This window comes from Enoplosus armatus, chromosome 12 (assembly GCF_043641665.1).
Source record: "Enoplosus armatus isolate fEnoArm2 chromosome 12, fEnoArm2.hap1, whole genome shotgun sequence".
Taxonomy (NCBI): domain Eukaryota; kingdom Metazoa; phylum Chordata; class Actinopteri; order Centrarchiformes; family Enoplosidae; genus Enoplosus; species Enoplosus armatus.
Window position 1 is genome coordinate 4,104,490 of NC_092191.1, and position 27,032 is coordinate 4,131,521.

Here is a 27,032-nt window from a genome sequence, read left to right on the forward strand (position 1 = left end):
TTTGGGCTTCATTTTGTACCAAAACAAAGACCTGATTAACAGTTTTGGCTTGGACTTTCTATCTGTGTGGTAAGTTTTCTTTTTTCTATATTAGGGTTGGGAAAATTGAAAGGGAAATACTGATGGCAAAGGTTTGTTATGTGTGTGTGTGTGTGTGTGTGTGTGTGTGCATGTACCTAGATAACAAGTTGTGAATAGGTGCTAAACTAGAGAAGAAACAAATGTACAGATCGATACATCCACAGCTTTTCTCTTCAGTAAATGCAAGTGTGAATATACCTTTCCTTCTGATTGAAAAGCAGTGTACAACAGCATAACCAGAAAATGTAACCCAGATCCTTTGAAAACGCTGCAGGCTACTTTCTGAGTCACTCCAGGGTGAAACGCTCATGAATACCAGTCAAACTGTCTCGTAGAAGGTACAGAAATAACTTGAAATGATGGTTATAACCCCTTTAAGGACAGGCTGTCGGCCACCGTCACTGTTCACATATGTTATGCCAATGATCTCGGACAGCTCGGTGTAGATTTGAATGCTGTAATTGAGCACTGCCCCCCCTCCACCCCCTCCAGAGGCGGGACTGTCATTCCTGAAGACAGACGGCTGTGACCATTAAGACGATATAGGATGATCTGTGGGCAGAGCAGGGGAAAAAAAAATTAAAGAAAAACTAAATCCACCAGGAAGTCTTCAGCTGTTCCCCACTTTTTTCTGCAACTGTCAAGTTGATATCAAGTTGGTGAGGCTATAAAGTATTGATGACACCATTTAATATTTCCAAAGTAGCGAAGGTCTTGTCAGTTGAGTGGTGTCATTTTGTCAGCTGAAGACTTCCCTGCTTTACATACACAATTTATTTAATATCTCATTCCTCATCAATTCATGCCAAACAGTACATGAAGGGGTGGAAAAATAAAATCTCAAGACGCTGTTTGAGAGGTTATTGAGATAATTTCTGATCCTAGGGTTCATGGTGCAGTCGTCCTGGATGTGCAGTGTTTCTGTTATTTAGTCCACCCTGTGTATGTGAGAATAGTTACTCTGGTAGTGATGGATTTTTCTCTGTGGATCTGGATCCATGGCCCAGAGTGACAGAGGTGATTTGATTTGGTTGTTATGTCGAAAGCCGTTGATGCAACTAAACCCAGTGGTCTAATTCCTGGAGAGGGAAATATCAGGGAAAATCCTTTGGGTGCCATCTGGGAGACTTCACCCTCCCACACACACACACAAGATTCATGATTAGAGCCATTCATTCATTCAGATATATGTCAGAGTGGTTGACAAGCTGTCCAGCTGTGGAGACGTTAGCTCGGCTGAAGTCACTGATTACAACTGAAAGACCCAGTTAAGGTTTTATTTTCAGTGGCTGACCTGTATTCTGCATTTCACATAGCACACTTCACCTTGTATCTGAACAACTTGTAATTTCCTTATTTTTAAATCCAATTCTCATCACAGACATACAGTTATCCAAAAAAAATAGTTTAAGTTAACAGGAAAATAAAATGGAGTTGAATGTAATGAAATTTGTTGAATGTACTTGAAGGCCACCCTGATTGGTCCATTGCTCCAGCTCCACCTCAGTTCAATATGGAGGATGTGAGGCAGTCAGATGCTGCAAACTGGCCTGATTGGACAGATTTTTAACATGAATAAATGCCAATCAACACCACCTGCAGCTGCGTGTTGGTAGAAGATGGAGGCTGTAACAAAAGTTAAAATAATCACCATTAAACGTAACCATTTTAACAACACGTACATGAATTATATGATCATTCACTATATGTACAGGAAAATCTCAATCCCTCATCGTTGGCCTCCTTTAACATTTTCACTATTCGGGGGAAATTTTGCCTTCAGCAGAGACGGGGGCTGACAGCTGAGTCAAAACCAATGTGGATAACACGCTAGGCTTTAAATTACTTTCAGATGTTGGTCATTAGTGTCAGTTTTAAAGCCGGCCGACATCATTCATACCCGGTTCACTTTAATAAAATCTGATTTGTCTGATTGTGAAAGAAAATAGAATTAACTAGAACACCAATCAGACCATGAACACACTCTGTGACATGACAGTGTCAATGAGGACACAGTGTGTGTGTGTGTGTGTGTGTGTGAGTACTTGCGATTCCTAGTGTGACTTGCTGGCAGACAGATTGTTAGAAGCTGCTCTGTGATTAAACCTGTTTTAATCTCAACAACAGACACACTCTACAGAATTCAGCAGTCCAACATCACAGATTTGAGGCCGTGAAATCACTCCCTGTGCCACATATACCAAAATAAACAAACTCCAGATTTTAGGATAGTAAAAGTAGACCAAAGTAAGCTAAGCTGTGTCTTTACGTAACAAGACTTTAAGACTGAAGCTCCTCTAGTGCTCAGAGGGACTGATGTGTTCATGAGAAAGTGTTGGACAAGATGTACAACATAGTCATGTTTTTGATGTTCTCTGACTAGTTCGCCTGACTAGTAGCAGAAAAAAACCTCTGGATGGCTCGAGTCACCAAATTCAAACAAGTTCATCCTCTGGGGAGTATTGGCAAATGTCACGGCAGTCAGCCTGTTCCATTATGCAGCATGCTATCTTTTCATGTAAGGGTGGTGCTAGAGAAAAGGTCATGTGATCATCAAAGTCAACAGGGTTCATCCTCTGGGAACCATGAATAGCCTTAACAAACTTCATGGCAATCCAGCCAGTAATTATCACCTTCATAAATGTTTATATTTCATCCCAAGATTGGCACTTAAAGATTGCCTAAAATGGACAAACTCTGAGGAGCATGATGGAGCTCAATATATTACATGATCATCTGCATAGATTCTGATATTTCAGGGGGTCACCAAGATCTTTAGGAATCATCCTCTGGGGAGGGTGAATATTCACAGCAAGTACACATGGACTACATAATAGAAACCTTGCCAAAGTTGTTAGATAGTTGTTAAAAGATATTTTGCTCACATTGCTGATATTTTGCAAAGTGTTGTACAGACTGATGACCAAATGGACAGACTCACCAACTGACACGCCATTCATGCTTAGACTAATCCACTAGTGGAACAAAAATACACCACCTTGTCATGTTAAAGGACAGAGAGGTCGTCATTTTGCTCTATTCAATCAGTAGCGAGTTAAGGCTTTGTCATGCCGATCAGAGGAATATGTTCATGGACGAGTTGTTATTTGCCATTGTTGCCTCTGGCATTGGAAGATGACGTCCCCAAACTTTAGTTCTGTCTACAAAACTCTCTACAATTCAGGTCTGAAACCAGGCTAGATTCTTCCTGTATGCTCAAGTTCTTATTATTTTGGTGTTGGATATAGCCACTGGTACGGATTCAGATAAGGAGATGACAGGTGATAATATACATATGTTTAAAGAATTTAAAAAAGAAATAAAAGAAATAATTTGATATTACACTTCCTGTGAGTGATGCAAAGTTGTAGTGGAGCCGTAAAGAGAAAATACTTTGTGTTACTCCTTTCTTTTAAGTTCATGTGGAAGACGAAGTGTCCAAGAGATGATGACATACAGATAATTACAGATGGACAAAATACAGACAAATCCCTCAGATTTCATCACTGCGGACAGAGCTGAATTGTATTTCTGTCTTTAAATCACGGAAACGAAATAGCCAGACTTGTGCATGAACTTCAACGACCCTTCAGCAACCGCCAGGATTATGAAGTCTTGTTGACTCGTTTCTATGCTTTAGCCTTTGGTTGAGTGAAACTAGGTCAGACCTGTCTGCCAGTCACAAAACATCCCGGAGAATGACAACTGTATCTCTGCTCCTCTGTCACACTCACACACACTTCCTTGCCTGCGGACAATGTACAGATGTAATTACAGATATTCCTGGATGTTATTTTTTCTTCATACCTCTGAAAGATGCCTTTGATAAATGATGCCATAAATAACTTTGCATAATCCTGAAGTGAGATTTGTATGCATGACGCTTGCAGATGAGTAGAAAAATAAAAAGGAGATTATCATAAGACTAACAACTACCAGCATGAATAAAAATGACAGGTATAAACAACTGTTTAAACGAAAATCTAAACTTTATGATCATACTCAAGACTCCTGTCACTTTCCATATGTCAGCCTGTATGTCCTCTACTGATTTAAAAGTAAGTGGAGTTAAGTTGCGAAAAACGTGTTAAACTTGATGCATTGAAGTGTTTATCCCCCCCCCCTTATCTTATAAGGTGCTAAATCTGCTTTTAAGGTGAAGTAGAGGGAGTGACAGGGATGAAAAACATAAGAGGTGAAGAAGAAAAGGTGAGAAAAGGAAAAAGGAGGAATGATAGACAGGAGACAGAAATAGACTGTGTGAAAAACAAGATGCCGTTTTCACCTTGAGAGGTTCACCTGGAGAGAAGTGGAGACATTTTAGAGGAAAGAAATGGTGGAAAAAAACGAGCAAGAAAGAGACAGAAAGAACAAGAGGAAGGAAGAGAGAGACCAAAAGTGTGACACAGACTGAAACAAAGTGAGACAGCAGACGAATGAGAGACAGACAAGCAGTCCGCAGTAGCAGCTGAATACCAGGAAGGGTGTGTCCACTAACTAATGATGACCCTTCATTAACAAGACTCGACGGCATTTCCCAGAAGGCATTGTGTTTACACTTCCTGTTGCTGATAAAAGGGAAGGAGTAAGACGGAGAAGGAAATGCAGTTTCAAAAAATTCCCTTTTAGGGAAAATGCCCCCAATGGATTTGTCATCACAGAAATAACTGTGTGTGTGTGTGTGTGTGTGTGTGGAAGCCAGTAATGGGATGTTATTATATATGTGTGAGTAAGATGTTGTATGTGATGGTGAGGTAAAGTCTAGTTAGGCTCTGTGTCAAGCTGTAGCTTTCTTTGCACGGTACAAAAATATTTTCCCTATAATGTCTCAGGACAGCTAAAGCCCTGAATTTGCCAAAACATGATCTATTATTAATCCAATAAGAATAATATTGCCATAGCAAATGTTTGGTGAAGTTCTGGGTTGCATGTGTTGTTTTTGTTAAAGTGATGTTGTAGATACAGTCTCAAATTTGTGCCCAGTGGCGATTTGAGACTCAATACAGTTTTTAGTCGAGTTATATCGACATATATGTTTGTACGTGCCATTGGATTAGGCCAAGGACCACAACATGAGCAGCAATATAACTAAAAACAGATGTCCAACCACAGGCAGCAAACCGATTAAAATGTCTGATTCACTCATTTACTTTAACGTCGTGATAACGTTTGAATTGAACAACTGATGCATGAATGAATCCATCACATCACATTAATGAGTTAATGAGTTCTGAGTTGGAGAAATGCTTCTAATCCCCTCATGTAGATAAATCTCCCATCTTCCCAAAAAAAGCAAGCAGCACTTATTTCAGTACATATGTTAATGGTTAGAAAAAACAACTATCTTAAACACACTTAAGTGAGTCTCAATCAGGGTTAACCAATTATAAAAAATACATTTACTTGGCACAACATTTTCATATGTGGTCACTTACAAAGGTCTTCATGCTCAGGTTTAGTCTGTTAAACAACTCAATCTAACACAAGGCTAATATACAAGATGATTATTGGTCTGAAAACATAGATAACATACTCTGCTCGCTTGAGCTTCTGTTCCTTGAAAGTCATTTAAGGACTCCTTTCTGCAGGCCTATGCTTTTGGAAGACACTACGTGAGAACATACATGTTCGGCACAGGGAGTGATTGCTCTGTTCGTCCAGAACACGTTGAGAGGAAGGATACGGGGTTGACGCACAGTAAAAGCTAAGCAGGGTGAGGAGCAGGACACTGGAAACAGGAAACATGCCATGTCTTTACCAGTAGCCATGTCTCACTGTGAAGTGTGCGTGTGTTAAGGTTCAGTGAAGAGTGGAAATTCACTCAGTTACCATCTACTTCTGCAATGTGGGCAAATGTTTTTGAAAAAATTGACACTCTGAACAGAAATTGACAAAATTCAACAGCATGAGAGCTAAACTTAAGTGACCTTATCTAAACTATTCAAAGACATCACATAAAACGAAGATGTTACAGCTGAAAGAGCTCAAAGACATGCACAACTGATGTCAAAAGAAAGAAATGCCCATTAAATATACTGCCTTCTGATGAAGGGATTTTACTACGGGAGACCAACGATCCCACCAATTAGCGCTTTTCAAGAATATGATATATCAGTTTTATTTATGTGAAATTTAATATTTCACATCTATATGATACAAATTTAATCAAAGTTCAAAGGAGAACCCTCTGCTTCCTTACATCCTAGTTTTTCCTGTTGTTGTGATGGTTTAGACTCTTTTTGGTTTTTCCCAAATAATGGTTGATGGTAGAGGCAACATAGGCAAGGGTGCCAGTGCACAGGGGATGCACACTCTGGGAAATAAATCACCTGGTGCTAGCCTCGCGTACTCCTTATTCTCAAGGTCATTAGACAAATATGAACACACAGCCATGACAGACACACAGGGGACGTGTCCATGAATCTGCTTTGAAATTATAGGAAAAAAGACACTTCTTAAGGATTCAGAAATTGCCTCAGAATTATGGTTTAGATGTTTTCTTCAGCTTTGACAATAGTCTAGTCAATAATCTCTTTTATTATCATTAAGGCTCAGAACATCCCATCAACCTGACTCTTATATCCCTGGATAACACTGACACTCTTAATAGGGGGGTGGCTGAATGAGAGTCATACACTGCCACTGTTTTAACCAGTATGTTAGGTTCAGGGCTGTGTTTCTGGAGTGTTGCATATGATAATAGAAAAGATAGATATGATGGCGAGATTGAGACATGCATCAACACATTGGGAGCTCAGATAAAGGACTGATAAATTACATCAATTCGGCGAGTTAATGAAGTGTAATTAAGTGTATCTAGTGAGAATAAAGTGTTGAAGTAAGAGAAGGACAGTAGCAAGTGGGATTAAGGTGTTTCTGTTTATTACCAGAGATATGAGGTCCACAATCAGAAAAACCCCCAGATATTTACTGGCACTACACATGTGTCTATAACCACTCTCTGTTCCATTCAGAAGTCCACAGTAAATTGCAATAAAAGACGATGCACTTCTGTTTAATTAATTTAGTCTTGAAAAGAAACTAAACAAAGAAAAACACAAGAGGAAAAATTAATCCCAAACAAAAGGATGTGAACTAAAGGCCAAAAAACACTGCTGAGTCTTTGTTTGAGCTGATTTGTGGGGAGCCGTGTGAAGAGGTCAGGGGGGGTCAGCAGAATATGAGATTAGGCCATTAGAGGGAGAAGACTTTGTGCCAGTATAATCCCCTCATCGTAATCTCTCTTTCTCCCTCCCTGCTGCTAATGGCTGGAAGACAATAAAATGCACTAATCTGTCTACTGGGATGGCACAGGGCTGCGCTGAGATATCTACTGGAGTACAGAGCACATATAGACTAAAATGTTTTGAAGATTAATTCCCTGGCATTTCTGCTTTATTAGATAGAGCCCAGTGGGGGCAGAAGGGGACAGGAACCATGGGGGAGATGGAGAGACAGACAGAGACGGTGAGACAGTGAGAAAGAATGGGAGGAGAAGCTAAAGTTCACTAGGCTGCTGGTGTTTGTGTGCCTTATATGTTTTTATTTTGGTTAAATAGTGCTAAAATGGCTCGCAGGCAGGAGCAAGTGATGCAAGACGGTGAAACGTCTTCCAACTCGTAATCAGTCAAAAGCCATAAATCAGATGAGGTGCCACTTTGGTTTTTAATTTTAAAGGTGATTCCACCAAATTTCAACTTTAACATGAGTTACCCCCTTTGGTTTGGGACAATTTAGTCTGTTTCTGTTTCAATGGTACGTGTTACACCACATCAATGATGTTTGTGATGTAACACGTACCATTGATGTTGTGAGATCCTGTAAGTAGTTAGGCAGTGAGACAGCCTTTGCAGTCAACTGTGTCTAAATAAATAGAGCAGAGTTCTTAAAGTCAGACTCAAATTGGTTTGAAACACATTTTTGTTGTGGTTAAACTGGGTTAAGTTCATGTAAAAATATGACATCGCTTTGATTTTGTCAGTGTGTTGGTCCAGACAGAAATATCTCAACAACTACTGGGTGGGTTGCCATGACATTTTGTACAGACATTCATGTTCTCCAGAGGATGAATCCTTATGACTTTGGTGATCCCCTGATTTTTCCTTTCGCACCACCAGCAGGTGGTCTTGAATGTTGATTTCCATTAAATTTTGATGCAAACAGTCATGTTCTTTGTGAACGTTGTTGATCCCCTCTAGTGCCATCATCAGGTGTGATTTGTCTCTGTAACAGTTTGGGTATGTGGCAGAAGATTTCTCCGCAAACCAAAAATTGCATTGCCTTAAAAAATAGTTGCTAATAGTTTTATCCTCATTCTCGATGATCTCAAGGTAAACAGTAGCATTACGCCGTTCATGTTCATGTTCATATGTCACGGCAAAGTTTAAGCCAGATTCAATTTTGTTTGCTGAATGAGTGCGTGCGCTTGATTTACACCTCGAAGCTGTCTTATTGAAACACATGAGGAGGATGTATTTTCTTTGACGTATTGTCTGTCGGAACACGATCGTATTTGATCCGTCCTTCTCTTATAATCCTAGATTTCAAGAACCGGTATCAGCAACAAGGCCCTCACTACGTTATACCCAAACCCTTTCTTTTTTCTCCACGATTTGATGTGCTGTATTAAAGGAAAAAAAAAAGAAAAGAAATACCAATCAAAAATTCAAAATGTCAAACAGTCCCTTTATGGAAAATGGCCTTTCTAATGGCTGATAAAGACAGACATCCTAAGTGGTTTTAATGTCAGCTTCTCTCTCCGTCTTGATCTGTCTGTCTCTTTCTGTTTCTGTCTCTCTCTCATGCTACACCAGTGGGTCAGGACCTAAAATGGGTCACGGGCCTATGTTTAATAGATCCCCATATGACCACAGTAGTGATATGCCTCAGCCCAGGTCCCATGATGAGAGGCTAAATGTTTCATTTGGGTCCCAGGCTGTAAAGGTTTAAGAGCCCTGGTCCTAAATGATAGCTAGACCTCGAGCTCAGCGGCGGACTGTAAGGGGACAGCGAGTCCTTGGCCTTCACTCTGAGTCTCACCCTGGCACAGTGAAGGGGTCTGTCCACGGCTGATAAGTGGTTTTAATGTGATCTCCTCTCGCTTCTTTTTTGCTCCCTCTCTCATTTCCTCACCCTCCATATTCCTCTCTGCTTCCTCACATCGCTTATTCCGGTCTTGCCTCTTCCTTCTCTCACACTTACTCATCCTTTTACCCCCCTCTGCCCCCTCTTTTCCCTCATTCCTCCCTAGATGATGGCTTGGCTCCAGCTGTGGACTATGGGGCTTATGGCCACGATGGTCTTGTCCATCTCTCTCGCTGTTGCTGAAGATTCTGGCCTTCCTGTGGTGGAAGCAGAGAAGCGAGGCCCTGTTGAGATTGTGAAGAAGGAGTCTCATCCTGTCCTCTTCAGGCAGAAGAGAGAGTGGATCTGGAACTCTCTCTACGTGGAGGAGGAGAAACCTGCGCCCGTCGCCTACAAGATAGGACAGGTAGGTTAACATCAGCATTTTGACCTCACTTTCGGGTCCACTTCTTTGGACCAGCTTCTACAGTTTAGTCTTTAAGTGATCAATAATCTACTTGCCTTGGCTGTCTGAAGGGACAGCAATTGTGTATTTTTGTCACGTCCATTCAGTTTGATACTGTAGCATGCCCAGAATCTGGGGCATTGACTTGTTGCTAACCAGCTCTTTGATGAATATCTGAGCGATTTTGCTAGAATACTCAGTTTATTTGTAGAAATTAGCTGGGAGGTTGTTGATTTTGGTCCTCACTCCAGCTGGGGAAAAAAACCTGAATGCTGAAAAATATGAGACAGTCCCTATTTCTTCTTCTTTCTTTCACAGCTTAAGTCGAGCCAGAGAGTGGAGGTGAAGAGCTTTAAAATAGAAGGTGAAGGAGCAAACACCATCTTCACTGTGGATCACAAAGGAGACCTGTTTGTCACCAGATCTCTGGACAGAGAGGAGAAGAACGCCTACCATTTGACTGCCAGGATGTACGATGGGAACAAGCAGTTGATAGAGGATTCTGGAGACTTTGTTGTCCAGGTGACGGATATCAACGACAACACCCCGGTTTTCCCCAGAACATACAATGGATCTATTATGGAGAGGTCCACGATAGGTGAGTAGGGTTACTGTCAAAAGAATTAGTTGAAAAAGATCATCAGTTTTTGTTTTTCAATGTTTATTGGGTTTATTTGTACAGCCCTATACTACATACAACATATTAAATGGGCTTTATAGGCCCACAACATCATTGCGTTTCACACAGGCCAAATTCTATGAATACGCACAAAAAAAAAAATATATATATATATATATATATATATATATGCTGCCAAGACCATAAATGAAGCAAATTCTCGCAGGACAAAGTTTTTATTGCTGCAAGTATGTATTTGACATTTACTATCCAGCAATAATTTAGATTAAAAATAGACTGTGAAAAGTCTGGGGAAAAAAATGAAACATAATGTCAACACCTGTCACAATCATTAGCACATCCCTCTGTGAAAAAAGGCACATTGGTGACTTAAATAACACAATCTTAGCACATACTCATAAAGCATTAATCAGTAAAGCAGCCTTGATGTTCAATACAAGAAAACATTATGCTCTGTAGCATGATGTCTTATTGATGATGCTATTTTTTTTTTACTCTAATTTTCTTCATTTAGGAACTAAAGTAGTTGAGGTGAGAGCAACCGATGCTGATGACCCCACCACTGCTAACGGAGAGCTCAGGTACTCTTTGACCCAGGACCTTTCTGCCTTCGAAATCGACAGCATCACAGGTATGCTCGCTGCACTGACGTCCAGCATGACTGTTATCCTGCAGCAACATTGTCTTTTTCTTCTCTTAACAAGCTAATTTATGGGAGGTGTAGCTATACAAGCTATTTTTACTTGATTATGAGTCAGCGCTGACCTCAAAGATAACACCCTCTCTGACTGTCTGTCTCTCTCTCTCACTGTCTCTCTGCAGGTGTGATCAGCTGCAAGATAAACACTCTGGACCGGGAAACCAAGAGTCAGTATGTGGTGGTGGTTAAAGCTCAGGACATGAGAGGAATGGCCTCTGGCAGCACAGCCACAACCTCTGTCACCATCACCATCACCGACACCAACGACAACATAGCTTCTTTCACCCGCAGTAAGAAACAGAGTGCTCGAGTAATATGAAAAATGGTGGAGGCTTTGCTCTTCCAGTCACATGACAATGATAACATGCCCATTAAATATTCACAATACTTTCTTTACATATTTACTGTAACTGTCTTATATACACAGCCTTACTTGATGTCTGTTTTCTGTCCGCAGAGACATACGAACTGCAGGTTCCAGAGGACCACAAGTTGAACGAGAAGATAGGTACTCTGGAGTTGGAGGACAGAGATCAGATTCAGAACAAAGAACCCATCTTCACCATTCCTAATGAGAACAACAAGGTGTTTAATATTGAACTTAGCCCCAACAAGGACGGCAACCTCATGCTCAAACAGGTAGGAGGCTCATGTGACTACGAATGAATCGATGATATCTCAAGGCAAAAGCTTTTTAAAGTTGCTTTTATTTTTGAATTTGTAAATCAGCCATGGCATTCCTTTCTCTTGGTGAGTCAAGTTGATTTTTTTAGTGGGAATTCTGATTAATTGATTAATTAATTCATTTTAATTTGCTGCCATGTTTTTGGTCTGCAATCTGTGATCGAGTTGAGCCGTGGTCCCCAACCTTTTTTTGTCCAACATGCTCCCACAGATGGGCTAAAGTAGCCTACCTCTTCTGGCTTCTTATTTGATTGGTCATGCTTGCATTCATACTGCTGCACTATCACTTGAAGTTGCAGAAAGTGGATATTTCATATTACTTTTAGCTGGAAGTAGTTTAGGTAGTGTTACATACTCACACTTTAATGTTCCAGCCCCAAAACCAACGAGACCCTCATGTCCAAATAGTACGATTAGCTGTGGTTTGATGTTCATTTTATATTTTAAGCATTTAAGTGATGCTTTCATTCAGAGCGGTATCAGGCAAGCACAAAAATAGGTTTGCATGCCGGCATCACTGACATTACAAACATCCGAGAGCTGAGTGTAAGGATCAAGGACACAGTGCCCTGACAGGATTTCCATGACTTCAAGTATACTAATGTATTGACGTTTTCAAAAGTGGTTTTCGGTAATGACTCCCTGTACCACATGGCCACCTAAAAACTGCCATGTCAAATGTGAGACTTCTATTTGCAGGACAATGATGTATAACACAGAAATTTCCTTTCCTCCTTCTGGTTAGGAGAGCTATTTCTGCTTGCAGGAGTTCTAGCAGGTTTACTTCACTGGATTGTGCTCTTCAGATAAAGTATTTAGGACATCAGAGAGCTGAAAATGTATTCTAATGAAGTGAGCTCTGTAATAGCTCGTACCCACGCTGGCCTGGAATCAAATCGCACCACAATCTTCTCTCTGCTCAACTCGCCCCTTAGCTCTGTAGTCCCTCTCATCTTTCTCTCCGGCTGTGTTTACTTGTACAGAGTAAGCCGGCTATCGGCCACACTGCGGTTAAGGTCTTATTCCTGTTAAGCTGTTTACACATGCCTTTGATACCCTGCGACTGAGTATACCCGTTACCATGAATAATCCAGTTAACAGAATATTCTGTCTACCTGTGGTGTCCCATCCACTGATAAAACCAGAAAGAACATTTAACTGAACAGTAGGCTATTTCTAATACAGGGGAAAGAAATGATAATCCCAGCAGAAATGTGACAGTAAGCACTGCTTGCTGCCATAAATTTGTTGACATGAAAGTGTATCCGTAACACTATGCAAGTCTTAGTTTGTGCAGATGTTGAAAAAGTGAAAGGAATAAGGTATTTCCATGCACGGTAACATGTTTAACATGAAGGGAAAAGTTGGCATTTTATTGTGTTTCTTAAATCCAGAGTATGAGCTTGACCAGGTTGTTTCAGCTGAGTTGTGACATTTAGAGCCTTTTCACACCTGGATATCGACGGCTGTCCTTGGTGAACAGACGCAGGTGTGAATGCACTGAGGATGACGATAGGAGATGCTTTTGAGAACATAAAAAATAAAGTGCAAATGCAATGCGTCCCCAGTCTAAAAACAGGAGTGGAAATATACATACTTCTGTATAGGATGAAAACTTCATCAGCAATCAACAAGCGTCATAAAGTGTTTATTAAAGACATTAAAGTTAGGTCTCAAAAACATTATGTTAATGAGGGGAGGAGACGCTAAGTAAGTTTACTGCATTTTGATGAGAGAACAGAGAAATTTAGGATTTCCAGCTGCATCAGATCTTGATGCATGAATATGAGGTGTATGTTAATGAGAGGTAGAAATGAGCTTGTATTGTTTTAAATATTGTAACCTACAATGAACACACTGATCTGTAGACAGCATTCATATCTATGAAATGATAAAACAATTCTCATTGTGCATAGTTTGGAGGAGTCCTGAAGTATTCTGTCTTAGAGATTCTTAGTCTTTTTGGCCCTTATGAACTCTTGGCTATTCATGTTGGACAAAAACATTTGGGCACATAATATATATGTATATATATATATATACAAGGATGAGAAGAGCTCATGACTAAAATCCTGATCTAATAATTTCTCACATATTTTTGACTTGTTGTGGACGGAATTCCCATTCACCTTTTTCTTGGATCCCCAGGCTCTGGACTACGAGACAACGAACAGCTACACCTTCACTGTCCAGGTGCGAGAAAACCTAAGAAATCTGCGTTTTCCGGCCGACAACATGAACAGTGCTGTCACCACAGCCCAGGTAAATATCACACAGGACACTGGTAGTCGTTAAGGGAAACTGGAGAGCTGGTGAATGTAATTTTCCTCAACACTTACGAATGGATTTAAATTGACAGGTAAACATCAGGGTGTTGGATGTAGACGAGCCACCGGTCTTCTCCCAGCCCATCTACACTTTCACTGTGGTGGAAGAACGTATTGTGAACAACATAGGAACAGTCACAGCCAGAGATCCTGACAAAGCCAACAAGAGCATACGGTATGCTGCTGTGCAAACTCCTGAAAAGAACAAATAATGTTATTAATCCTGGAAAGTGGCTGATTCACTGATCTCTCACTCTCTCTCTGTTTAGGTACTCCATCTTAGACAAGGACTGTCCCATCAGTATCAACCCGCTCACAGGTCAGCTGTCCACCCTGAGGATGCTGGACAGAGAGCTGGAGGCCACACACATGTTTCAAGTTAAGGCACAGGAGGAGCCAAGTGGTACGTCACACACTACATTTATTAATCCTGTTTTCTTTAAACAATAGAACCTCAGATAAAAAATTAAAACCATGTGTTTTCTGGAACAACAGTAAGAGGGAGGGAGTTAGAAAAGCCTTGTTGTTCACTGAGCTGCTCTTCTGGGTTTATTGAGGGATGGGAGAGTAACACAGGGATTTTTATAGATTGAACACATTGCCACAACACCTGGTCGACCCACACGGGAAGGAGAGAGTAAGCAGGAAAATCACATTAGAGGTCTCTTTGTTCACTTGCAGCTTCCAAACCAAACTATATATTTTTAGTCCAGCAATGAATGAAATCCAGAGATCTATTTTAGTGGCTTGTCACGATGTTTAAGGAACACAATGGTCCCCTGAGCTTGACAAGGTCCTGAATATACAGTACATGTACTGTACTAAAGATAGTTTCAAAATCTCAGCACAAGAGACAGGAAAGAGACCCACAAATTTATCAAGAGACGAACATTCAAAATGAACATCAGTGATGTAAAATAAAATGTAAAAGCTGCTTTAATGTGACAAAAGAAACTGCCAAACAAAAAGCTCAAAAATAGAAATGTACGGATTTTTTCTGAAGTGTCTTGTGCATTTCTTTTGACTATAAACATTATAGTCTGTAAAATGTGCTACAGTACCAAATTATAAATGAGCCCCTGTAACAAATATCCATCATTACACTAAATATTAATTAATTAAAATGTGTTGTTGTCTCTCCTCTGTAGGTCTGGAGTCATTTGTGAAAGTTAACATTATAGTTCAGGACATCAATGACAACAAGCCTGAGCTGGCTGTGGATGAGATCTTCGTGTGTGAGAACGACATCACTGATATGGTGAGAAAAACATAGTATTTACGGTTTATTTACACTTCTCTGTGCAAGAAAAGCAAATGGACTGCATTTTCTGTATCATAGTGCCTTTATCCCAAGATGGTGCAGCACACACACAAAAACAAAAATGCAAGGTCGAAGCGATGGCCTCTTCAGTTTGGGTAGATTTTGAGGCTCAGTGTCTTAAGATGCTGCAATGCTTTTCTCCTATATTCTCCAACAAGGAAGTAGAATATGTAGAAGTTAAAGGTGTGAATAATAGAGCTCATGGTTCATGGCATGTGAAGTTTTCATTTTGACTAAAAGGTTCTTTTCACTTGCCAATAATCACCGTCAGCTGTTTACGCACGATAAATGTCTCAAAATGTCATGTGCAATGTTTGCTACTACACACAGTCTTTGAAAGATGAGGGAATGTAATTTACATACGTATGTCTGCAATATGTGCCTTAAACTGCATTTTGGTGTTTGTGCTCATTTCACAAATACTATATATGCTGTATACATGTAGACTACATTGGCTAAGAACAATGTTTGTTTCCAAGGTGGATTAAGTTTGTTTTTTTTGTCCATTTCCTCAGGTGATAGGAACCCTGAGAGCCACAGATAAAGACGACCAGCCGGCTTCCTTCAGTTTCAGCCTGGCCAGTGAGAGCTCCAACTTCACCATCAAAGACTATGGCAGTAAGTCTTTGTGTGCACTGAGCATATATTTACCTTTTTTTCCCTTGCTTGTTGCTCTAAATGGTGCTCGCAGGAAGCACTGGCCTCGGCACTTGTTGCTATGCAACAACTGAAACTCCATTTGAGGCACAGTGCTTTGTTGCTGAAAGTTGAAATTATTTTAACTTCTCAAAGCATGCTTTGGTTCTACCATCCAGACGGGGGATTTAGAGAGCCTGTCTGGGACCATAAGTGCTGTCTGGAATGCACAACAGCAAATATTGAAAATAATGAGAGCAAGTGGCTCGGTGGGCTTGCAGATGACTCTTTGTGTATTCTAAACTAATCCCAGCTAAGGATGTTAAAGGGACATGTCACAAACAGTGCTACTGTGGTGCTTTTTACCATAAAACAATGGAAAAATGTTTCTAAGGAAAACTGCACCAAGTGGCCAACACTTTATCAGGGATATACATGACAGCATGCACATTTTGATTATGTGTATATTGTTCTAATTGTTTTATGGCTTTTCATTTAAAAGTCTCATTGATTAAACATGAAACAGACTTTGGTGTTACTGAACGTAACACGTACTGACTTAACGTTTGCTCAATTAGAGCAAAATGTATGAAATAATGAGGGTTAATTCTTCCAAACATCCATATGACCCTTATTTGTTTATACATGCAAACAAGACTACAGTCATGCTAGTGGCTCTGTGAGGCTGTACTTATGTACCATGATGCTTTGACTTAAATGCTAATGTCAACATGCTAGCTTCCTGTCAATAACAATGCTAACAAGCTCATGCTTAGATGATATAATGTTTACGATTTTTTACCACCATAGTTTTAGCATTTAAGCACGGTAATGTTTGCTACTTACCACTAAACACAAAGTGAATGTTATTAGTTTTGCAGGTATTTATAAACCAAAGTACTGAACAAATTTTGACCTTATGATGATGCTACATGTAAAGTTGAGGGATCACCTAAGTTATTACAATTCATCCAGAGGGGGGACGTAAATATGTTTAATAAAACTCATAAAAATCCATCCAAGTTGTGGAAACATTTCACTTAAAACCACAAATATTAACCCCATGGTGGCGCTAGAGGAAAAGTCAGGGGATCACCATAGTCAGTAGGATATATAATCTGGGAAACATGAATGTCTGTCTGTACAATATTTTTTGGCCAATCCATCTGGTAAGTGTTTTACGCTGAATAATTCAATTAAATAATTGATTTTGGACTGCTTGGGTCGGTAGATGAAAATCTACCGAGGATCACCAAAGTGATTACGATTCGTCTTTTGGGCAACATGGATATCTGTGCCAACTTTCATGGCAATCTATTTGAAAAATATAAATATTTCAGTATGGACCAAAGTGGTGAATCAGCTTATCACATTTTTATAATTGACTATACTATGGTGTGGTTTAAAAGAACGCTGAGGAACCTGCTTTTACACCCCCTAATGTCACTATATATAATTATATATTTCAATTGACACACTTTATTCCCCTCTTTGGCATAGTATCTGTCTGCTGATAGCTCCATCATACTCAACATAAAAAGAGAGCTTTCTGTTACCAAAAGATTACTGAATTCAAAGCAGCATTTGCTGTCAGTAGATCCACTGCCATTTATTTGTAAACGTGTAGATATAAATGTACAAGCCAAAAAATGTCAACTCGAATAAACAGACTGTGACATAGATAATGGTGTGGAACTCTACAGAGACATTTTCTTTGATCCAGACATGATATTTAGGCAAAGGTTGGTGCTCTGTTACGTCAGATTTCCAACGCCTATTTGGGTTATTTAACTTAGGACACAAAATGGCACAAGTAAAACAGTTTTCATCATTTTTGATCATCACATACCCTTATAATACATGAAAGCCCTAGGAAAAGTGTTACCAACTGTTCTAGTCAAATATTAAACGTCTGAATAGATGAAAGCCTTAGGTAGTCAGATGAAAGATTTAGGTGAAGTGTTACTATTTAATTTAAGTGAAACTTGAAACATACTGAAAGGAAGATAAACAGAGGGAAAAAAGGCATGAACTTGCCTCATCCATTTCCTCCCTGCTCGTGCCTGGAGGGGTTGACATGTTGAACTGATGGAGAAAAGGAAGAGGAAGACGGAGGAGAGCAAAAGGAAAGACAGATGAGGCAGAGGTGGAAGAAAAGATGAAAGCAGTCGAGAGGAAGAGATCAGGATTAGGGGAGATGGGTAATATTAAAGTGAGACCGTGTTAAAATGAGGAGAGGAGGCAAATGTAGAGGAGAGAGAATAATGAAGAGCGATAAACAAGATAATAAATAGAGGAGAAGAAAACCAGAGAAAAAAATATGAATGAGTGGAGAATGTTTAGTAAAGAGGAAGAAAAGTCAGAGAAAATCAAAGGAGTATGTGAAACGATAGAGGGTGGAAAAAGGGACAGAAGATTAGAAATTGGAGGAAAGAGGAAGAAAATAGGGGGAGGAGAATAAATGGGAGAAAAAAATGAGAGAAGGGGAGAAAAAAGGCAAAAAAATTATGAGAGAGAAGAGAAGGACAAGGAATGAAAGGATACATGGGGATAAAGAGGAGGAGATGAGACGAGGACACATCAAATGAAACATCAAATGTTAGAAACTGAGAGAAGAGAAATATAGTGGAGGAACTGATGGACGAGAAGAGTAAAGTGAGCTAGAGAGGAAAAGGGGTTAGAGGAAAGAGAGGAGAAGAAAGAGATGAGAAGGACAAGAGAGGGGAGGAGGTGGATAGTTGTTTGATAAGTGCTTGTTGTCAGTGTGAACCTCTGTTCTCCCCTGTGGCTCAAGACTGTGGTCCCCAAAAATCATCTGACAGCACCTCACATCACTTAACACACAAACTCAAACACACACACATATGCAACAAGAGCTGCAAAGTGAGGGCTTTTTAAATATTTATCGACTCCCAGCTCTTTAAAACTTGCAAAAAACAACCGTGCTTTCATTACGGGATCCACACACTCCAACAGTCAGTGTAGCGGCACAGTGAAGTGACAGGACTCGGTGTTCAGACCAGGCGACTACACGAAGCTTACTGCATTAATACCAGACAGACAAGTGAGAGGAGGAGGAGGAGGAGGAAGGAAAACAAAGTGATGAAGAGAGAAAGACTAATGAGATGCGGGAAGAGGAGAGAGGTGGAGAGAACAAAAGAAATATAGAGAGGACAGTGAGAAACATACAGAAATCCAGAGAGACAAGAAGAAGAGATGCATTCAAACAAAGAAGGAGCAGGAGAGACGAGACGGAGAGGAGGGATGAGATGAAGGGAGGACAGAAGTTGTTTTCATCTTTTATTCAGTTAGTTAAGGCTTCATCTGTACCCACGTCCTCCCACACACACACACCTTCAGTGACTACATGTCTTGTAACAGTGGAAACCTGATCCCAGCGAGGTGGTTGTATAATCCTTATTTGTATGTCAGACATTTCAAACTTTCATTAAAGGTTCAGTTTACCCAAATGAGAAAAAGCGGCCTTTCTCACTTACCTCCAGTATTATCTTGCCATGCAATTAGTTTGAGAAAAGGAAGAAGTTTTTGTGCCGTTAAGACCGAGCTAATGAACTTACTGAGTGGCAGTTAGCGAGGCTGTCGGCTTGTAAAGTTATTGTAGCCATGATTTTGACTGACTAGTGCTGGTGAGGTCTTTATACCGTCCATCGCTCTGGATAATCTACAGAACACACTGTGACCTGTTTTCATGAGAAGTATGTATTATAACAGCACAAACAAAGCTTGTCAAACAAAGTGGAAATGTATAGAGACGAAGGAAGGCCTTTCAAATACAATGATTATCAGTTTCTTCGCTGATAACACTGTACAACCTGTGAAGGGTGGGGTTCATTTTAAAAAATGTGAAACAAGTCTCAGGAGAGATGAAATTGTTGAGCCAAGTGATTTACTGTACCTCCCTCCACAAGACCGATGTCATTAGTATTCAAAGTGCAAATGTCAGCAACACCCAGGTTGTTTTTATTTAAACTTGCCCTTAAACCAGAGCTGTGCTGCATGTTTCTTTGTCAAAGAGTTTAACAGAGTGCGTCGAAGTATGTTTGAGTGCTCACAAGGCTTTTTCCTGCCATTGTGTTCTCTGAAATTCCTCCAGCGGTGGGATATTGTGGAGAAAGGCTCTCCCCATCGTCTCAGCAGGAAACTTCTGCCTGCCGGGGATTTGACTAATGACTGTATTGTTGGTCAGGTCTGCTGAGGAGACGTTGCTCTGTTCTGCTCAACATTTGTCGTTCTCTTTTTGTTTCTGTACTTTTGAGGCTCTTGGACTTTCAGCTTTTGACTCTTGACTTTCAAAACCTGTGTGGCCACCGATTGACCACATTCTATTCAAATGATTAGGGGCTGTAATGTCTTTGGACGGACGTTTCCAGTCACCAGTACGTTAATGCATGTCAATGAGCATTTACAACATTTTGGGCCTTATGTAGGGTGCCACAATTTCAGGTTTTTAAGGTGCTGCCATTATCTATAATCCTAAATGACTCAAATCCTAAATGCACCAAACTGACAGATAATCACAAACGATCAGTCTACCTTTATGTAACGACTCTCTTCTTGTTCCCATATCTTGTTTTATCTGTGGAACAGACGCTTGCTGTATAAATAGACTTTAAAGACTCCATATACCGAGCAGGTGAACATTAGATCCGCTTTACTGAACTGAAGTGATGAGTCAGACAAATTAGACATGGATTTTGCAGAAAGGAAAGGTAAATTTGTGTTGTGAAGGTGGTTGTCATATTTTAGTACACTCACTGTGTGTATTTATATGCTTCTTTCTTAAGACAGCACAGCAGACATCATGGTGAAACAGGGGCCGTTCAGCCTGGATGACCCCAAGGATTACAGCGTGGATGTGCGCATTAGTGACGGAGGACGACCCATCCAGACCAGCATCACCAAACTGGCAATCAAGGTCTGTGTGTGTGTGTGTATTTTTCTGTGTGTGTGTGTTGTGATGTACTAAACTGCTTGAGATTATTTCAGTGCAGACAAATGGATGAATTGTAAAATGTTGTAAAAAGTGTAGTGTAGCTGGACATGCAGTAAATGAGCACCTTCATTTCACTAATGAGTGATTGTTTGTATCACCTGTTGTAGTCGTGCCGATGTGACGCCAGGCGGATTCCTACGCAGTGCAAAGCTGGCGCTCGGAGGATGGGAGTGAGTGTTCATGCCCTGATAGCCATTCTGCTCTGCATCCTGACCATACTGGGTAAGTTTCTCACAGATCATATGCTAGGGTCTCCATCAGGGTGGGGACAATCCTTTTTTCTTGCTCTCCTTATGAATGCCTGAAGAACTTTTCCTTCAGGACACCATTTTTTTCATCTTCAAGAGCATCTTAAAGGGCCCGATTTTACACATCAAAGTCTGTTTACAAGTGTTGGGGAGTGCTACTCCATATGTGAAAAAAAAAGTTGTATAAAACCTTTTGTGGCTCCAGAGGGAGCTGTGTTAAATCTGATAAATTGCCTTAAGTGAGTCACTTGAGTCGGCGTCGGCTGGGACTGAAAACTACAAAATCTGAGTGTGTGAAGTGAAGAAGTGAGCTTACCAGACCTCTGCTCCTCATCTCTGCTCGAGGCTCGAGGCTACATTAGCTGCTACTAGCATAACACTCACGAATCTCTGACTGCACTGTGAGGTCTCGGTGGTCGAGATGCATTGTGGGTAATGAAGGCGCCAGATTTTGAGAAGGAAGAGGAATGTATGGAGAAAAAAAAAGACACATATATATATCTGGTTCTGCTGTCCATCGTGAGTCAGACAATATTATAGGAGTGCATTGCTAAATCAGTGCAGTAAGGATCCCTGTCCTGTCTCTGAAAATCCAATATCATCTACAATGCATGAAATAGTGTGATGATCATGTAGCGCAGTGAAAAGTATAAATGTGGAGAGCAGGGCGTTGGATGAGAGGTTCACATCCTGTCTTACAGAAGTGATAATCCTGGGCTTTTTTCAATATTTAACCATACACCAATCAAGTGTATTTGCCGCATATACTCTGTTGGGCTTGTGAGTTATGTTGACTGATTTAGAAGCTGAAAACTAATCTCAACAGAGGCTGATCTTCTTTTTGCTGACCTCCACTGGTTTAATTTAACTTCTCACCTTCAGGGAGAAGGTGATGGGTGTCCACAGAGCAGAAAAACAGACATTTGTGAGAAGATGTTCATTGGTGATGAATTGATTTTTACCTTAAGTCCTGGTTGTTTTACAGTCTGTTAACAAACAGGTGCAAAAGACCTTCTTTAACCCGCAGAGTTTTTATTCTCTGAGAGGAATTCATGAAGACGGTATCAATGATAGATGGGAGACGCCACACTGGGTGATTGGGGCATGTGCACAGATTCACTTGCCCTTGCTTTGCGATAAATAAGGTTTGTGTTTTGTGGGGAACATTTCCCCTCCCTTTGTTGTTGGTTTTATGAATAATGCAGCGGCGGATGTGGAAATAATGCCTGCGGTTGTGAGCTCAATATTCTCTTTGATACCTTCGCCCCCTGCTCCTTTTTTTCTGGGGAAAAAGAGACACTTGTCATGTTGGATGAGAGGCACGCCGGAGATAGTTGGCCAAACAAGAGAGATCTGGGATGAGAAGTGCTGTGGAAGAAAGGCAAAGAGAAGAAGAACTTAAAGATTAAGAGGGACGGAGGCGGAGTGACAGATGGAAAAAAACTTATATCTAGACTTAGATATGGGAGGTGGAGAGGGGTGAAACAGGCAGACAGACAAGAGGCGAGTGAGACGGAGAACTGAGGTGGAATGAGACAGACTGATTGACAGAGCGAGACAGAAAGAGGTTAAAGACGAGAGACGCCGAAGAGGAGAATTGTGGGAAAAGCAGCAGAAGAATAGGAGTGGTAATGAGGAGAGTTTATCAGCTCTTTAGGTGCCGTCTGCTTATCAAACACCACCAAACACTCAACCTATTAACTATTAATACACTCCTTCACTATCGCGCCTTTTCCCCTCCGATTTTTTCTTCATCTCTCTCTTCCTCCTTCTCTTTCCCTCTGGGTCTCTCTCTCTCTGCCTCCCTCTCTCTCTCTCTCTCTGCCTCCCTCTCTTCCCCTTTCTGTTTCTCTTTCTCTTTATCAAACACCCCCAACGCAGGCCAGATTAACTATTTAATGCACTGTCATTATCTGCCAGGGCCCAAAGCAATTTACCGCGCTCCCCATTCACCAACGCATTTTCTCACAAGAAGTCGGGTTTGACACACGAAAAGAAATTTTTCTCAGTCGTTTTTGTACAAAGAAAGGGCTTCTTCTTCTTTTTTTTCCCTCTTTTCTCGTCCCTCTAAGTCTGATATCTCCAGAGCTTATTAAACTGCAGAGCATGTGTTGTAAAAGATTAATCTGTTGGTTTCCCAGGCAAACTTAAATTAGTCCCGCTCGCCCTCGACTAAAAGGCATGGCTAATGCTGCCCGTCTGCTGAGAGAGAAAGAGGTTCATATCGGGACTGAGGCTTGGGGCCTAATCTAATGTCAAATGTATCCTTCCTCTCCTCATCTGTCTTCTCTCTTGATTTCCTCAGAACCAACTTCTCCCATTTCTTCCTCTTCCTCCTTCCCTCAATCACTGGCTGCTCTCCTTATTTGTTTCTCTTTTCCTTTTATTCTTTCTCTCCCTTGTCCTCATTCCTCATCTCTATGGCTACTGAAATGCAGGGCGTCAGCAAGAAAACGAAAAACTTTACTTTTTGTTTCTTTTTGTTCACTTTCTTGTCAACTCACACAGTAAGTTTAGACAAAAGAAATGCAACAAAGTCATTACAGTCACTGCATTACTGTCGTCATATAACCTGTAAAAGTCTATATGTTATGCCTGTTAGGGTCAAAATCTCTTGTCTTTTGGTGCTTTCCCCAGTTTCCCAATCTTTTTTACGGTTCAGCTTGAAACACACATTATGATTGCTGGGCCTATTGTATCTAGGTCTTGGGCGTTACGACTGATAAGACCAGGGTAGACTGGTAGGCTGTGTGGGCCTGCTCATGTTGACAACCAGGCGCTAACATCCCACAGAGTCTGATGTTCAAGGGTTGCTGCCTGTTATTCTCATTAAGACGTTAAAACTTTGACAAAACAATTCATGCCACATAGTGAGAGAAAGTTTTAACGTTTACAGTCCTTGTTGCCCACATTTCTTTAAATCAGCAAACTGCTTTTAATGAATGTACGTTTATGTTTCGGAACAGGAACATGTGATATTTCTCGACACAAATCAAAGTCCATCTGTTGTCCAGTGTATTTTTACTCAGTCGTTTGATATGTGCTCCTCTCTAAATGGTAAGACAAAAAAATGTCAGCAGGTTTGGGCAGAAACTAACTAGATTAGGGCGAGTGAAAGATCATGTTTTGGATTAGAAACCAGTGTTGACTGACTGGAGGAGACAGGAAGTGAACAGTGGTCTCTGTTGATCCATCCAACTACCACAACCTTCTTCCTCTGTGGTCTTTGTGGCTCCACAACAATGCCGCTACTTCCATCTTTGCTCCTGACGGACAAAAGTCATAATTCTTACAGGGCATTTTCTAATGATTTTATTTTTTAAGACTCTTATCCGTGCATTCTTGTCTTTGCTCTCTTACTTCCTTTCCTCTGTTTCCCCTTCCCTTCTTCACCCCCTTCTCCCTCTTTCTCAATTGTTTCTTCGTCATCTGCCAGGTCCAACTTTTCTTCCCTTTCCTTTCTTTCTCATCCCCCTTCGCCTTGTTTTCTCATACTCATTTCCACTTCCCCTCCTGTATTTACTGAATCTGTCTTCCCGTTTCTGTTTCTTTTTTCTCTTTTTGTGGTATCTGTTTGTCTCCGGCTGAGTAGATTCATTTGAGGCTTTCATGCTCGAGGCGAACGCCTCAGACACCTTAAACCATCCACTCCTCGTTTTCTCCCCTCATTCTTGCTCTGTTTTCTCGTCTCATTCCCTCATTAGTGTTCCACTTTCCTCACTTGTTTCCTGCCCCCATTCTTCTTCTGTTGTGGTTTTTCTGGCCTAATTTTCTCTCATGTTTTGAAATTCATACAACTGTTGGTCCAGCAGGAAAGATTGCAGTCTTTTTGTTTGTGTTCTACAGTGGATGTCTTCAATCTTTATGAATTCTTACTTATTTCTTTAATGGAAGCTTTTCACATCTTTTATATATGGCTTAAATACATCTATTTTATTCCTTCATCTACTCCTCTGGCAGTGATTTCCTAGAATGCCTTTTGGCCGCTTTAATCTTGTAAGGTCAGACCTCACACTGGTACAAATCGAGGCTCTGCTCTACTTTTCAGTCATAGTGATCCTGTTCGTGATGAGGAAACGCTACCAGAAGGACTCTCTGGCCAGTATGAAGAACAGCGGGGAGATTCACGAGCAGCTGGTCACATACGATGAGGAGGGAGGAGGAGAGATGGACACTAATGGGTACGTACATGAAAATAAAAAGACTCACACACATACTTTTATTCAGAAAACCTGGATATAACTGAAGTGTGTTACGACAAGGTACATTTCCCTTTTTCTTCATGAACTTCACTTAAAACAGAGACAAGAGATTTTTAACCTTTGAAACAAAACAATCAAGTCAAAGATGAATGAATTCTATACATTAAATTTTTTACTCATCTTCATCTTTGCTCTTGTCATTAATTTCTCTTTTGTAATTTATTATTTGAAACACAGGATTAAATGCTGTAAATGTAAATATTCTTCACATTAATATTTCTGTTTACAATGCTACAGCAAAGATATTCATTTTATACTCTGCTCATTGATGTTTCTTTTTTTATTGATGTTTTACTTTTATTATTTTGCACTCTTTATACTTCATAGAAAATCATATTCTCTATCAACTCTTCCTATTTGCAATATTTATTTTCTTTGCTGTATCTGTCAATTTGCTGACCCAGTTTACCCAAAAGAAATCATTAAAGTTTAATCTAATCTGAATCTAATCTCATCCATATTTAGATAGTATTAAAACCATACATAATCCTATACACTGTCCATATTAACAGCACCATACTGTATGCTGTCAAACGACATGACGGGCTTGGGTGAAGTAGTCAAAGACAGAGTCAAGAAAGGATAAGACAAGCAGCAGAACGCAACCTGAAGCTATTATTGACCTTTCTGTTCTCGTACTGTTAAACATATTAGACTGAGGGCTCCCCGGATGTTTTAAAAAGGATCAAATAGGAAAAATTAAATAGGATGAAATATTATATTTTACAGTCTTAGGTTATGTTTTTATTCCCTCTGATGGCACTTTCTGACTGTTTATTTTCCTTATTTTGTAGGACTAATATCAGTCTAGGTTTGACACATGACATCAACATTGGTTGATGTGAAAATGTTCGTTATGAATAAAAACAACTCAGCTCATGGCCCCATGATCCCATTCTTATTTGGGGAGTAAACCAGCTCGTAGTAAGCTAACATACAGTATTTCTCTCTTTTAGCTACGATGTCTCAATCCTCTCTTCCGCTTGCCACGATGGCTCCCTACTCCGTCACCCAGACCGCCACCCCCACCCCTCTCTCTACGCCATGGTCCAGAAGCCCCCTCACCACTCTCAACCCACCGCATGTAAGGGCGACATGGCTGTGATGATCAAGGTGAAGAAAGACGAGGCGGATCACGACAGAGACGGCTTCCCGTACGACACTCTCCACATCTACGGCTACGAGGGACCAGAGTCTTTAGCCGGAAGTCTCAGCTCGCTGGGAAGTTCCTCCACTGGTTCGAACTTGGATTACGACTTCCTGAGCGACTGGGGGCCGAGGTTCAGGACCCTGGCTGAGCTGTATGGCGTGGATGGACCTGACTACTACCATCAATACTGATGGAGGCCGTCTGCTTATAAGCATATATGATGCCAAAATACACACACACACACACACACATTGAAAACAACCACAAAAATACACTCACACAAAGCCAAAAGCATGCAGTAAATATACATTCACACACACGTAGAACCAGGCTTTGATGGGGTTTCTGGACCAGGAGCTTCGATCTAGCATACAACTGTGTTCTCCAAAGACTAGCTTCTGAAAACAGTATCAGGGCGCTCTTGTTTCCAGTGTAACAAC

General features: G+C 40.6%; 1 protein-coding gene across 1 annotated transcript; it reads left to right on the plus strand.

The window, feature by feature from the left end:
- On the plus strand, positions 1-26,783 carry cdh5 (cadherin 5). The gene is made up of 15 exons (XM_070916407.1): positions 1-69; positions 9,332-9,571; positions 9,929-10,208; positions 10,765-10,881; positions 11,073-11,240; positions 11,408-11,589; positions 13,783-13,896; positions 13,994-14,136; positions 14,231-14,364; positions 15,110-15,219; positions 15,798-15,900; positions 20,724-20,854; positions 21,040-21,154; positions 25,229-25,361; positions 26,399-26,783. The coding sequence occupies exons 2-15, from the start codon at positions 9,332-9,334 to the stop codon at positions 26,781-26,783; spliced, it is 2,355 nt and encodes a 784-aa protein (XP_070772508.1). The 5' UTR covers positions 1-69.
- Positions 26,784-27,032: the final 249 nt, after the last annotated feature.